The sequence below is a fragment of the Thamnophis elegans genome, chromosome 1, assembly GCF_009769535.1.
Source record: "Thamnophis elegans isolate rThaEle1 chromosome 1, rThaEle1.pri, whole genome shotgun sequence".
NCBI classification, from domain to species: domain Eukaryota; kingdom Metazoa; phylum Chordata; class Lepidosauria; order Squamata; family Colubridae; genus Thamnophis; species Thamnophis elegans.
Genome location: NC_045541.1, coordinates 73815054 through 73827926, shown reverse-complemented (window position 1 = coordinate 73827926; position 12873 = coordinate 73815054). Strand labels below are relative to the sequence as shown.

Genomic DNA, 12873 nt, shown 5'->3' with positions numbered 1-12873 from the left:
CGACCTTGGGACACAGCAATGGTCATAAATATGAACCTAGTTTCCAAGCATCTGAATTTTGATGATATGATCATGGGGATGTTGCAAAGGTCATAACTGTGAAAGACAGTCATAAGTCCCTTTTTTCAGTGCCATTGTAGGTTTGAACAATCACTAAATGAACAGTTGTAACTCGAAGACTACCTCTATTCTGAGATGCTGATGCCTTTCAGATAATCACCACCAGTGGTGGGTTCCGGATCCTGGTGCAACTGGTACGGTGCAACGGGGCTGAGCATCCACCACATGAACACACGCAGCATGCGTGCACATGTACACAGTGCATGCATGTGTACTTACCCCCTGCGATGCCTCTGTGGTGCTCCAGCTGCTCGGTGGAGCATCATGTAGGAGCTGTACGTGCCATACACTCCGTGCACATTTGCGGAAACCCCAAACAGGTCAAATACAGGTAAGGAGCACGGGCAGGCCTTCTGGAGCACAATACTGGAACGGTACCTGGTGCTCCCAGCAGGCACCGGTATGCCCGTAACAGGGTTTACTGGTTGTATCCCACCACTGATCACCACTATCACAAGGGAAATATCACTGGTAGGCACAAAATCATTCCCCGCCCTTTCAGATCAAGCTCTTTAAGTGTCAATTTGCTTTCTATTTCCAGCCAGGGTAATAGAGCCAAAGCTTCATCATAAAGCAACGTGCTAACAGGAGCTTTAATGGAGTCCTTGGTGCTCTTTATACTTAGCTATTTGCTTGCAGACATTCCATTAGGTGATGAATGAATCATTCTGCAAAGAAACAACCAAGATCAGAGAGTACCAGGGACTCCACCGTTCAACCCTGAACTATAGATATTCTCTTCTACAGGAGTGTTAATGTCTTCTCTTAACCAGCCTTATGAGACAATTTAATAAGGTAGCTCTGCAACTTCAGCTGACAAAAGCCCAGCTAATTTTTCCTTCAGCTCTCAAGCGCCAGCTGCCAAGTCCAGTAAATTGCTGCTTAAAGAACAATCCCTCCCAGCACCCCTCAAAAAAAAAAACTTTTTAAAAAAGTCCAATATGTTATAGCTTGGGTCTCTTTAATTGATACAGATATTTCTTTAGGGATGTTGATGTCACAATTACTTTAATTCCAATTTTAAATTGTCATGGAACTTGACCTCAGCAACCAACCCTCTTCCCCCCACCCTTTGCAAGAGCCACAAACCATTATTAGAGAAAATTTCCCAAGGGAAAGGGGGAAAAATAACATGGAAAATGTTAATACTGGAGGTCAGGAACAAATCTGTACAGATTATTAATCATGCTGAAATACATTATGTTAAATGCAACAGGATGAAATATCTTGCTAAACCACCCTTTACTAATAACCAGGGCGAAAATCTAGCCAACTGTCTAAGCCAGGTGTCACTGACTTTCAGACAATATATCAATACCTAAATAAAACCAAGGCATGCTTGTATTTTAGTCTTTACCGTCTGTGTAATATTGCAGGGGTCTGTAATTGCATCTGACAGCTTGACAGTCGTGCTAATAACCCCTGCCCTTCTTAACATCCTGGAAAAGAGAGTCTTCCTTCAACCATTCTGGCTTCACAGAGTACAGTCATACAATTTCTCACTGTTTTCTTGTTATTTTTAAAAACATGGCTAGGCTGTTTGTGGATGCCTTCAAGTCAGTCTTGCCTCCTGAAAACTGCCTGGGCAAGTCCAGGCGTTTTTCCTGGCAAAATTTTTGGAAATGCTAGGCCGCTTCCTCCTTCCTAGAGCTGAGACAGAATGACTGGTCCAAAGTCACCACCAGCTATCTTTGCATCAAAGGCAGGACTAGGAACCCCTGTCTCCCAGTTTCTTGGCTGGTACCTTTAGCCACTTCACCAAATTGGCTCTCTTACCGCTGTATTAAGCCATGATGTGAGAACCCAGAAACTGTGGCTTTAAAAAAAAACAGTTTATTGCTTAGCATGGCAAGTGATTTTGGCCACTGTATGAACCTAATCAGTCTGAGATCAGAAAGTGTCTTTGATTTTCTTTAGTTCTAGACAAAAATCAGAGTCCAAAGCATTGCACCTTCAGAAGGTGAAGAAGAGTTTTGGTCTCCAAGTTTGAGGGAAGGTGCAGATTATTTGCCTATGGAGATTCTAGGTCATCTAGGTCATGGTTGTCCCAAAGGTGCTTTTTCAAGAGGCAACTGGACTTTCTTGTTTTTGCCACAGAAAGTCCAGTTGCCCCTTGAAAAAGCACATTTGGGATGTGCAGATTCTTCTTTGCACCAATAGCTTTTGGAGCATGTAGTGACAGAGGCTGATCTTCTGGCTGTATCTAAGCTCAGAAATGGAGGAGAAATGGAGCACCATCCATCGCCTTATACAGGACTTCGGAGAAACTCTAGATAGGAGAAATGGGGGACCTGTGACCCATCCAGAATGAACTCAAATTCCTGTTAGCAACAATCCATGTTTGGGGATGGTGGGAGCAGGAGCATACCATCCTCCTCTTTTGGGGTATTTTGCAATCACAATTGCAAATTTTCATTGACCCAAAGTAGTCTCCTGTGGATACCAAGTAATTCATCTAGACACCATTAACATATGATGTTTTCTGCTTAAAATTGATAAAATCTTCCTAGTCCTGGCACTTCTGGCTTTCTGGCTGATGTCTACATCATGCTCAGACTTCAAAGCACTTCCTTATAGGCATCCCGCCCCCACCATCCTCAAGCCTACTGGAATCAGGAAAAACCACTTCCTTATTTTCCTATTATTCTAGCAATCTACTCCCCACACAATCATGATTAGAGATCTTTATTTCTCAATAAGTAACAAGGAGAAAAAGCACAAAGCCAGGCACAAATGAAGTTACCATCTGCTCATCTTCCCGGCTCTCACTGGAGTCCTCAGCCTTCCTATGAGGAGAGGGCACATGGGCCCCAGCTGCTCGCTTGCCAGGATCTGTCTCTTCTCCCAGTCGCTCACCATCTGCAAAAGAAAAAGCAGATGCATTGCAAGCCATGAGAAGACAGCGCACAGAGACAAGGGCTGCACCAACCCTCGCCCTGTCTGATGCTAGTCTTCCACCTCCAGTGAGAGTGAATACAAGAATTAATCCATTATTGAGCAAGCCGCCCATATGATTATTGTCATTTTTATGTATCGTTGTATGTTTTATGTTTTTAATATTGGAATGCTTAGCCACTTGAAGCCTTTGGAATAGCATAGAATACAAATGCCTGCAAATAAATAAATACATACGTTATCCTTTCTGAAATTGATCTGCAAAAACAATAAACTCTGCAAGGGTTCCAGTGACAACAATCACAACCTAATAGTTCTCCAAAAGGCCCCTGGGTGCTTGGGTCATTAACTCTCGGGGGGCTACTCTGGATCCCTTCCAGATGGTGAGTTTATAATGCAATAAATATGCTACTGTTCATATTGTATTTGAAATCTGACTGCATTGTCCCTCAAAGTAATGCCTTTGTAGTGTTGTTCAATACTCCAGCTAGAATATTTTTTCCTCACTGCATTGAGCCTTTTTTTTCTGTTACATTTATTTCCTTTTTTTTCCTCCTCTGTCCAGGAACTTAAGGCAGCATATACTAGAATGTCACCTCATTTTATCAACAAAATAATAATCCTGTGAAATAGGTTTGGATTCAGACAGAATCACTCACCCAAAATCACCTGGTGAGTTTTCGTGGTAAGCATGGTTGGATCTCTGTAGACATTTTCCAACACTTTAAGCACTATGTCAACTATCTCCCTAGTTTCTCCCAGATTGCTTTCTGGCATTTAGCATTGTAATTTAAAAGCAAACAGAAAATAAGGTTACAGTGTACAGTGTACAGTTCTTCCCAGTAATGCATCATGTTTCTATAAAGTTGGTTTTGTTTTCAAGAGTTTTAAAAGTTCTTTGAAGGGAATTTACTTTCTCTCACCCAACCACTGAATTTTGTCTCTTCCAGCTTATAAAAAGAAAAGTGAGACACGATCTCCTGCAACAAAGCTGAAGATTTATACATTTATTGTGCGGGGGGGGGGATATTGGGTGATTAGTACTTGAAACAGGCTAGTGTTTGTGCAGCATTAATAGGAGAAATTGCTTAAAAAATGATAACCTTAGGATGTGGAGAGAACAGATGGAGAAAACAGGTAGAGAAAAACCTACAGTAATAAAATGTTCATGTCCAAACAAACAAAAATTCACTTGAGCTAGTTAAGAGTGTTTCTTTTCAATCAAAATGAGAAATATGTTGAATCTACTGAAGTACCATTGGACATTTATGGAATTTGCTAGTATCCACCTCAACATGTATTAGGGAAGAGTGTTTACAAAAAATGTTACAGCAGCAACAACTTGTTTATTGTTACTTTAAATCATTCATGAACAATGATAACATGAAATAATGCTTGAATTTGTGCTCTGCAAACATAGATAGATTTAAATAGCTTCTTGGACTTCTAAGATTAAGAGAGCAGACAAATTTAGAATGAGCCATGCAACCCTCCTCTGAGGGCATTGTTTCATCTTAAATTAGGCCAATTAACATTGATATTCTCGACTTCATTCTCTCATGCATTTTCATGCCCCCTTTAATACAGGATACGAAACCCCTAAAACTAGCACAGCTGGTGAGATTACAGACACTGCAATTATCCATGCCAAATCACAATGCCATCATCTGCTTCATGTAAACATCTACTACTTACTGTTCTAAATAGAGGTAGCTCAGTCTTTGGGACCAGACTTCGCCAGTGCAATAACGTATATGCATGGCAGCATAAGTACTAAACAAACACCCCTTCCTTTATAAACTAGTTTTACTGATTTATTTTGGCATGTAATGAAGATAGCTGTAAAATCTGATGAGTTCTTCCCTTCTGTGAAGACTTATTACAGAGGTAAGGAACTAGCGTTCCTTGAAATGCTACTGAGTCACAATTCCCAAAAATCTCGTCACAATCACAATTCCCAACAACCTTGCCCACTGTCAGTAGTGAAGAAGGTTGGGAGTTGAGAAACATGGAGTTGAGAAACAGGAACATCTGGAATATTCTAGATTCTCTGGTTTATTGAAATGCAAGTAAAAATTATGGAGTAAATGAAAAGGAAATAGGGCTTATCATTTATTGATCTTATTTATTTGATGTGCCATTTTTGTGGAAAATGAATATTCAAGTAAGCTTAAAGGTCAGACAAAACACTCAGAGTACAAAAAAGCCAATTAAATTAAAACATGAATAATAAAATAATTGGCCATCAAATAGTCAAGGGAAATAAGAGCTCCATTAAAATCTGCCTTGGCTCTTCTGTATTTGGAGCGCTCTTCAATTCTGAGGCCCAGCCTTGAAAATTACAAGGCTGGAATTGTTTCAGAGGAGAAGTATCAAATAATAAGGGGTTTGGAATCCAAGCTTTGGGAAGGGATAAAGGTGCTGTACATATAGCTTGCAAAAGAAAAGATGAAGGGGAATTATGATAACAGTGGCCCAACATCTAAAAGCTTGTGAGCTGCAACTCTTATTTTCTGTTCAAGCCAATACAGAATAAGCAGTAACAAGTTGAAATAATAAAAAAAGGCTGGATATTGCGTCGACTTTCCTGGTGGAAAAACTATTAAGTGGTGGAAGAAGCTGCCGAGAACAGGGGTAAACAATTCTGTTTGTTGAAAGTATCATGGACAGCAGTAGATTGGGGAGACATCAGCATACTGATAGTGAACCAGTTTAAATCACTAAATGAACTTCCCTAATGGTTTAATGTACATGTTGAACAGCATGGAGAAAAGATGGGCTTATATGGGACAACACCATATTGTCCCATATAAGCCCATCAGTCAATAGTTTAAGTATGAAATATCAGTTTCACACATCATCATGGCCTGACAGGAAGAACATGAAAAATCAAGCTCAGGACTGAGAATCTGGAGAAGAAACTTCAGGTATGTCAGCCTCAGGAAAAATCACATGAGGCCAATTAAACACAAGCAACATCTAAGCAGTTCAAAGAGTCAGAGGAGGAGAATGTAAGTAAGACCTTCCAGCCCCCACACACAGTGAATAGAAGGGAGAGCAGAATAGAGGTCTATTAGGCTTCTCACTGAGAAGTAAATCTTTCTATTTTTGACAGCTGGCTGCAGTCTATAAAAGAATCTATTCCGCCTTTGTTCTCTTTGCTGGAGACAATATCTGACATCCAGCTTGTGCATGATATTTGTGTCTGGATTTCTGCTTCTTGGATCTCTAATCTTTGGATTGGCTGACAACTTTGACCTGGCTCTAAACTGACCTTTGCCTTCATTTGGGACCTGGACAATTCTTCAGCATGCTCCCGTTCTCAAAGCAAACCTTGTAGGCAAGAGAGAGGAGAAAGGAGAGAGGAGAAAGGAGAGAGAGAGAGGAGAAAGGAGAGAGGAAGAGGAGAAAGGAGAGAGGAGAAAGGAGAGAAGAGAAAGGAGAGAGAGAGAGGAGAAAGGAGAAAGGAGAGAGAGAGGAGAAAGGAGAGAGAGCGAGTGCAAATACATTCTTCTCAGGCTTGGTGAGAGCCAATCCAAAGGGCTGCCCTAGCACTCGTCTAAGTAATCCTCATCTCACAGACAGTTGGGCTTACCCCAACAAATGGCAGTGGTTCTGCAAACATCTCCTTTCTTACGGTGATGCTGAGCTGCGTGCCTTTTCTCATCCATCCATTGTTTAATTACACATAACACAGAGTAAGAATTAGGAAAGGTTCCAGCCAGTGCATTAATAAGTACCCTCTCAAGCACATGGGCAAGTGCTCAGCAACACCATTCAGCTGGTAACACCAAGGAGCTTGGCATCCTTGGGCAACCCTGCCTTCATAACTGCTGCCCGCCAAGACTGCTGCGTTCATGCTCTGAATGACTCCTCTTTATGTTTAGGTGTTTCTTTATTCTCCAGAGAATTCAATTCCGGAATGGGCAAGGAGTACAAATGATTGCAAAACATGAGTACCATGGAGGATTAGCTCTTGCTTGGGAAGAAGCCATCTGCCTGCCAAAATCAAATCATTTTTGTAACATCTAAACAAGGTGCCTCTTTCTTTCTTTCCTTCCCTGTCTAGTTACTTTCTCTCTGCAATGTCCCCTCCATCAATTTTGTTTCCCCCTATTTTCCCCCCAGTTTGCAGCTATTCTTTCCTCCATTCTCTTTTTATCCTTCCTTTGGATGCTTTCTGCTAGAAAGATGGAGAGTAAAATGTGTTTGTACTTTTTCAGTGGAAAATATTTTTTTTTAAAGGCAAATTTGTTTTAATAAATATTTTTTAAATCTGCCCTTGCTTTTTTCTACAGAATGGCTTCTGGCAGGTGTGTGTGTGTGTGTGCGCGCTTCTCATATACATTACAGGTAATCCTTAACTTATGACCACAATTGAGCCCAGAATTTATGTTGCTAAGTGAAAAATTTGTTAAAAGTGAGTTTTAAAAATGCGACTTTTCCTGCCACGTTTGTTAAGTGAATCACTGCAGTTGTTCACCTAATAACACAGCTGTTACATGAATCTGCTTCCCTGTTGACTTTGCTTATCAGAAGGTTGCAAAAGGTCATCACATGACCCCGGGAACCTGCAACCGTCATAAATATGAACCAGTTGCCAAGCATCCGAATGTAAATCACGTGACCATGGGGATGCTGCAACAGTCATAAGTGTGGAAAATGGTCATAACTCACTTTTTTCAGTATCATCGTAACTTCAAAGGGTAACTAAACGAATTGTAAGTCAAGAACTGCCTGTGTGTGCAGACACAGGGAGAGAGAGAGAAAGCAAGATTGGTTTCAGCTACAACAGACAACCTTAAGTTGACACGGTAAGGAAACTGGGTGCACAATTTATGTTCATGCTTATCTTTACCTTTCCTGTTTATGCTTCCACTTTTGGAAGGTCATCTTAGATTCATGCTTTTCCTTTTGCATAAAGATAGCCTAGAACTGAAGGATGTGATATCAATTATGTCCTATACAAGTGCTGTGTTTGAAGCAAAAGGAATTCTGCTCAAAGGATTGGGATATACAGGCAATTCTCATATGCTACTGAGAAGGCTAGAATAGCTTTAAAAAAAAAACATTTTCCCCAGACAGGAAATATATATTTTAAATCCCAAAGTACTATTTAGAATGATAGCTAAGATTAGTATATATTCCATCCCCCCCTTGTTTCTATTTAGTCTTTCCAACCTACTCAATAACCACTCTTCTTCAGGTGATTACTAATGCTCAAATACTGAGGCAAATTTGAAAAATTGTACCAAGCAGCTTAAAGTATTTTACAGATGAGAGAGAGAAAATAGCAGCAAACAAGCAATTTGTAGATGCATTCAAAGATGTGTGACTCAGCACTGATAGTAATTCTTCCATCTGTCCCTAAATTGTAGTATAAGACAGCATAAGCTTGGTTTGCTACTGAACAGATTGGCAACTTTTCTGTGTATATGCGATCTAAGATGTGCACAGCAAGTGAAAAAAACACACTTTCATTTCCCACAACAAAAGGTCAGTTCTGTCAATGAAAAGCCAACTGAGGACAGGGTTTAAAGCTTAGTAACATTTGTGACGATGGGCCCCACCAAATGACAGGAACTTCAAGACTGGCTTTTCCAAATCTCAACAATAAAGACAGCTGGAATGTCTACGAGATATTTCTTAATTGTTTACATATAAATAGCATGTTACCCACCTAGAAGAAAACTTTTGCAACTACAAACAGAAGGGCTATAAAGGAATATAATAGACAACCTGGCTTTTCTGGAACAGAATTAAGACCACACAGTGCTTATGTATCATCCTTCCAGCTGAAGTTTGAAAGGCAGCTCTTAAGTATAAATATATAAATAAAACAAATCAAGTTATCCTTTGTTAAAAGCATACCTAATTTAGGATGGTCTTGTAAAGCTTAACAATTTTACAGATGACTGGAAATGTTTTGTGTTGACTAATAGAATCCTTCCGATAAGTAAGAGTCAATGGGAGGACCCATTATTAAGTGGCAGTTTTAAGTGGCCTGAGAATTTGCATACAGTAACCACAGCACTGATTGATGAAAGTAATGAAGGGTGCTGCAGGTTACTATCTACCTATTGATGAGCCTTGGTATATAGAGGATTGAGACTGGAGTGTAAAAGGAGAAATGGTAAACCACCACAAACTAATGAATAAAATGAAAGAAAGAACACAGACATGCTGTATGCCTGTCAAACCAAGAGAAAGGCCAACTAGATAATAAATCTGTATGAAGGAGGTCAGATCATGTTCAGTGGAGTTGATGAACACAGGGAAGTGAAGCTGCAGGTTAATTAGTGAGAGCTAGACTATATGCCAGAAAGTGAATTGCAATCATCTGGGTTGTCATGGAAGCATATAAAAACAAAACTTCAGTGCATGTTATTATGCTCCAGTGAAGGGTTAGAATAAAAGAACCAGGGATGTGTTTGGGAACAACTGTGCAATATTCTGAATGAATGTGATCTATTGGGGAAATTATTCTGCTTGGAGACATGAATGGATGGATGAGAAAGCAATGAGAAAGTTCAGAAAAAGATATTTGATCATTCAGAAACCCAAGTATTAATGAGAATTGTGACTTTTTAATGAAATATTTGCTTATTTCATATAATACAGTTCCGCATAAACCTATTTGTACATACACAGAACAAAGGAATTAATGTAACTCTTAAAACATAACTGATTTGATTTCTGTTTATGAAGAAAGACTGAATTTACCAAGATGGTAAAGGTGATGAGAATGCTGAATGTGCGACAGATCATTTTCTAGTACTTCCAAGACATGGAAGAAAATGAAATATATGAAATAAACTAGAGTGAAAGTGGAATTACTGTAGAAATAGAAAGTTCAAGCCCTGAATGAAACAATATTAAAGACAGATTCATCTCCTCACAAGATGAATGGGAAGTGAAGACAAGAAAAAAGAGGATATGAGGAAACTGCTTGGAGAAGCAAAAAGAATAAAGCACCAAAGATGCCTACGGGGTTACACTAATAGGAAATAGTAAAAAGAATGCTGGGTAGAGTAAGGAAGTGAAAGAGGCTGTGGATAAACTGCATAAAAGCTGCAAAATATGAAGGTGTGAGAAAGCTGGGATATCATCTGTATAGCAAGAAAAACATGAGAAAGTTGATTGAATATAACCAAAGATAACAAGGTAGCTAAGATCCAAGGAGGCCAATAAAAAAATAGTTTCGATTGGAAATAAAGAGCTGTTTTAAAAATATGAGATGGGAGCTGTAAAAATTATTTGAGACAAAACTGAAGTGAGGTAATCTTGGAAGTCAGTCTTTGAGAGATTTGAACAGGAATAACAGAATTACATTGAAGGGGGAATCCAAATAAAAACTAAATGCATTAACATCTCAGAAAAAAAATTAACTAAAAAAAGTCATAAATGATGTCAAAATAATGATGAATGGTAAGGTGTAAAAAGGCGTAACTAAGGAAAATGTTAAAACATGGGTACAATTTATTTATGAAAGGGCTCTGCAGTGAAATCTAATCCACCTTTGGTGAGATGGCTGGTTACATAAATTTAATTCATTTTTAAAAATTCTGAGTAAACATATGTTGAATTAAATAATAAAAATGCACTTTTCAAATGGGTTTTTTCTGTAATCCAGGTGGCTCAATCTGAGAATCCTGCCACTTTGAGGTACCTAAAATTCTTCCACCAGCTCCTTCATACTAGCCAAAGACTTGTACAGTAGACTAACATTATCACATAGCAATCTTGCCTCACATAAATAGCTCTGCAACTAGTGCTGCATAAAAACTGCACATCTTTTTTGTTGACCAATGTTTGGTTTATTGATTCAAAGGCCTGAAAAAGTAAAGAATGGCTGCTTGAACAAGACCTCCTCTCCAGACATGGTTATTCAGCAGACTCTTCGGAGAAGCTAGAGCATCTTTTGTCCTTATGATACCTAAATAGTCTTTTTGCTAACACATATTGAAGGTAGAATGCTGTCTTCTTGGTCATTTGAATTGACTACAAATGCAGGATTCTTGTTCACCTTTAACTGTGATCTTTGTCAGCCCCAAGCTTTGCTGGAAACTTCATTTATGTTGAGAACAATCATGCCAACTACTATAGGGCCATCTAAAAGAACAGGAAAAGTGCCTACTACTCCAGCCGTTAAAACTGGAATAGATACAATAGAGAGTATTCTTAGAGCACTAGATGTCAGCTAGGCTGCAACCATCAGAGATGGATCTTAATTGTATATTGGCAGGAAACTGCTCTCCTGTGTAACACAAATCCCATTGCCAAAGAGAGCTTCCATCACTCAAACTCACATTTACCACTCTTGAAGGGGAAAAGTACTCAATAAATGCTTCTGGAATGAAGACACTACAAACAGAGCCCTCACTCACTTTAAATGATCTATCCAATCCATCTATTGATCTCAGCCTAAGATTTGGCACAAGCAAGGCAATTCTGGCCTTGGATGAACCAAATACAACACTACCATGCTGATCTGGATAAGTAATATATGGCATTTTCCCCAAATGTGCACACAAAGACAGCCGAGTCACATAAACAAAGAGAAATAAACAAAACTTCAAATCCATCTGATATTAGCACAGATGTAACAATATGTACATTTTTCAATTTAATATTTGTACTTCTTCCAAACAGGACACTGGGAATTCCAGAGGGTAATGCTATATAAGAAACAATGCAAGTAATACAATCATTACATCTATAAAGAGAGACATACAAACAAAGCATTCACAGTGGCAAAAGAGTAAAGCATAGCTAGAAAAATCTATCAGGCAGATATAAGACAAATATTAAGGGCAGCTCAAATAACCAGCCAGGGGGGAAAAAATGAGACAAAAACAAACACAAGATTTCTCAGTTGATGTATTTTACACCCACAGTAAAGGTGACACTTTTTATTTTCAGAGCTGGGGGAAGCATTCTTTGCCTCTGAATGCCGGTTGTAAAATGACACTAATGATATCTGCCACTAACAACTACATTCAATCTGTAGACTGACTCTGAAATACAGATTTCGTGCCTGAACCATCTGGCCTGAGTTTTCAACTTTTCTGTTTCTGTGCTGCTTTTTTGTTTTTAAAACCAATATTTGGCCTGACAAAAATCTGGCACATTTTCATCAATTTTGGGTTTTCCTATTAAAAAAAACAGTAGAAGTGAAGTTGGTTGACCTTGAAAAAGCTAAGTTGTGTTGGACCTGATTAGCACGTGGATGGGAAACCAACTGGAAGAACCAGCTGCAACAGGTTCAAAATGGAGCAGAATTACTTTGTACATTCATTCACTTTGCATGCATTTAGAAAGGGACAGGGCAGTGGTGGGATTCAAATTTTTTTACTACCGGTTCTGTGGGCATGGCTTGGTGGGCAGTGGCAGAGGAAGGATATTGTAAAATCCTCATTTCCTCCTAATCAGCTGGGACTCGGGAGGCAGAGAATAGATGGGGGTGAGGCCAGTCAGAGGTGGTATTTATCGGTTTTATGAACTACTCAAAACTTTCGCTACCAGTTCTCCAGAACTGGTCAGAACCTGCTGAATACCACCTCTGGGGCAGGGCTTCAATTCACAGTTATATCAAAAACCAATGTGGAAGAAAACAATTGCAAACTATTCAGGTACTTCTGCTAAGAAAAGAATACAGACCTGTCTATGAAACATTTAGCTCAACTCAGCAGCAAGACTATTGAATGCACAAAAATGGAAGGGCACTTTGATTCCTACCATGGAAGAATGGTTGGAGAAGTTGTTGGAGTTGGCTGAAATTGCAAAACTGACTACTTAAAGAAAAGAACATAAGTACTTTTGTTTCCAAATGGAGACCGCTTCTGAACTTTGTGCTTG

The 12873-nt window shown here is 39.3% G+C and overlaps 1 protein-coding gene across 1 annotated transcript in view; it reads right to left on the bottom strand.

The window, feature by feature from the left end:
• The window catches only part of B4GALNT4 (beta-1,4-N-acetyl-galactosaminyltransferase 4), a 215722-nt gene that overhangs the window by 91715 nt on the left and 111134 nt on the right, over window positions 1-12873 (bottom strand). The window contains exon 2 of the mRNA XM_032223663.1: window positions 2864-2979. Coding sequence (XP_032079554.1) covers window positions 2864-2979 — 116 coding nt within the window. The remainder of the gene's footprint in view (window positions 1-2863; window positions 2980-12873) is intronic.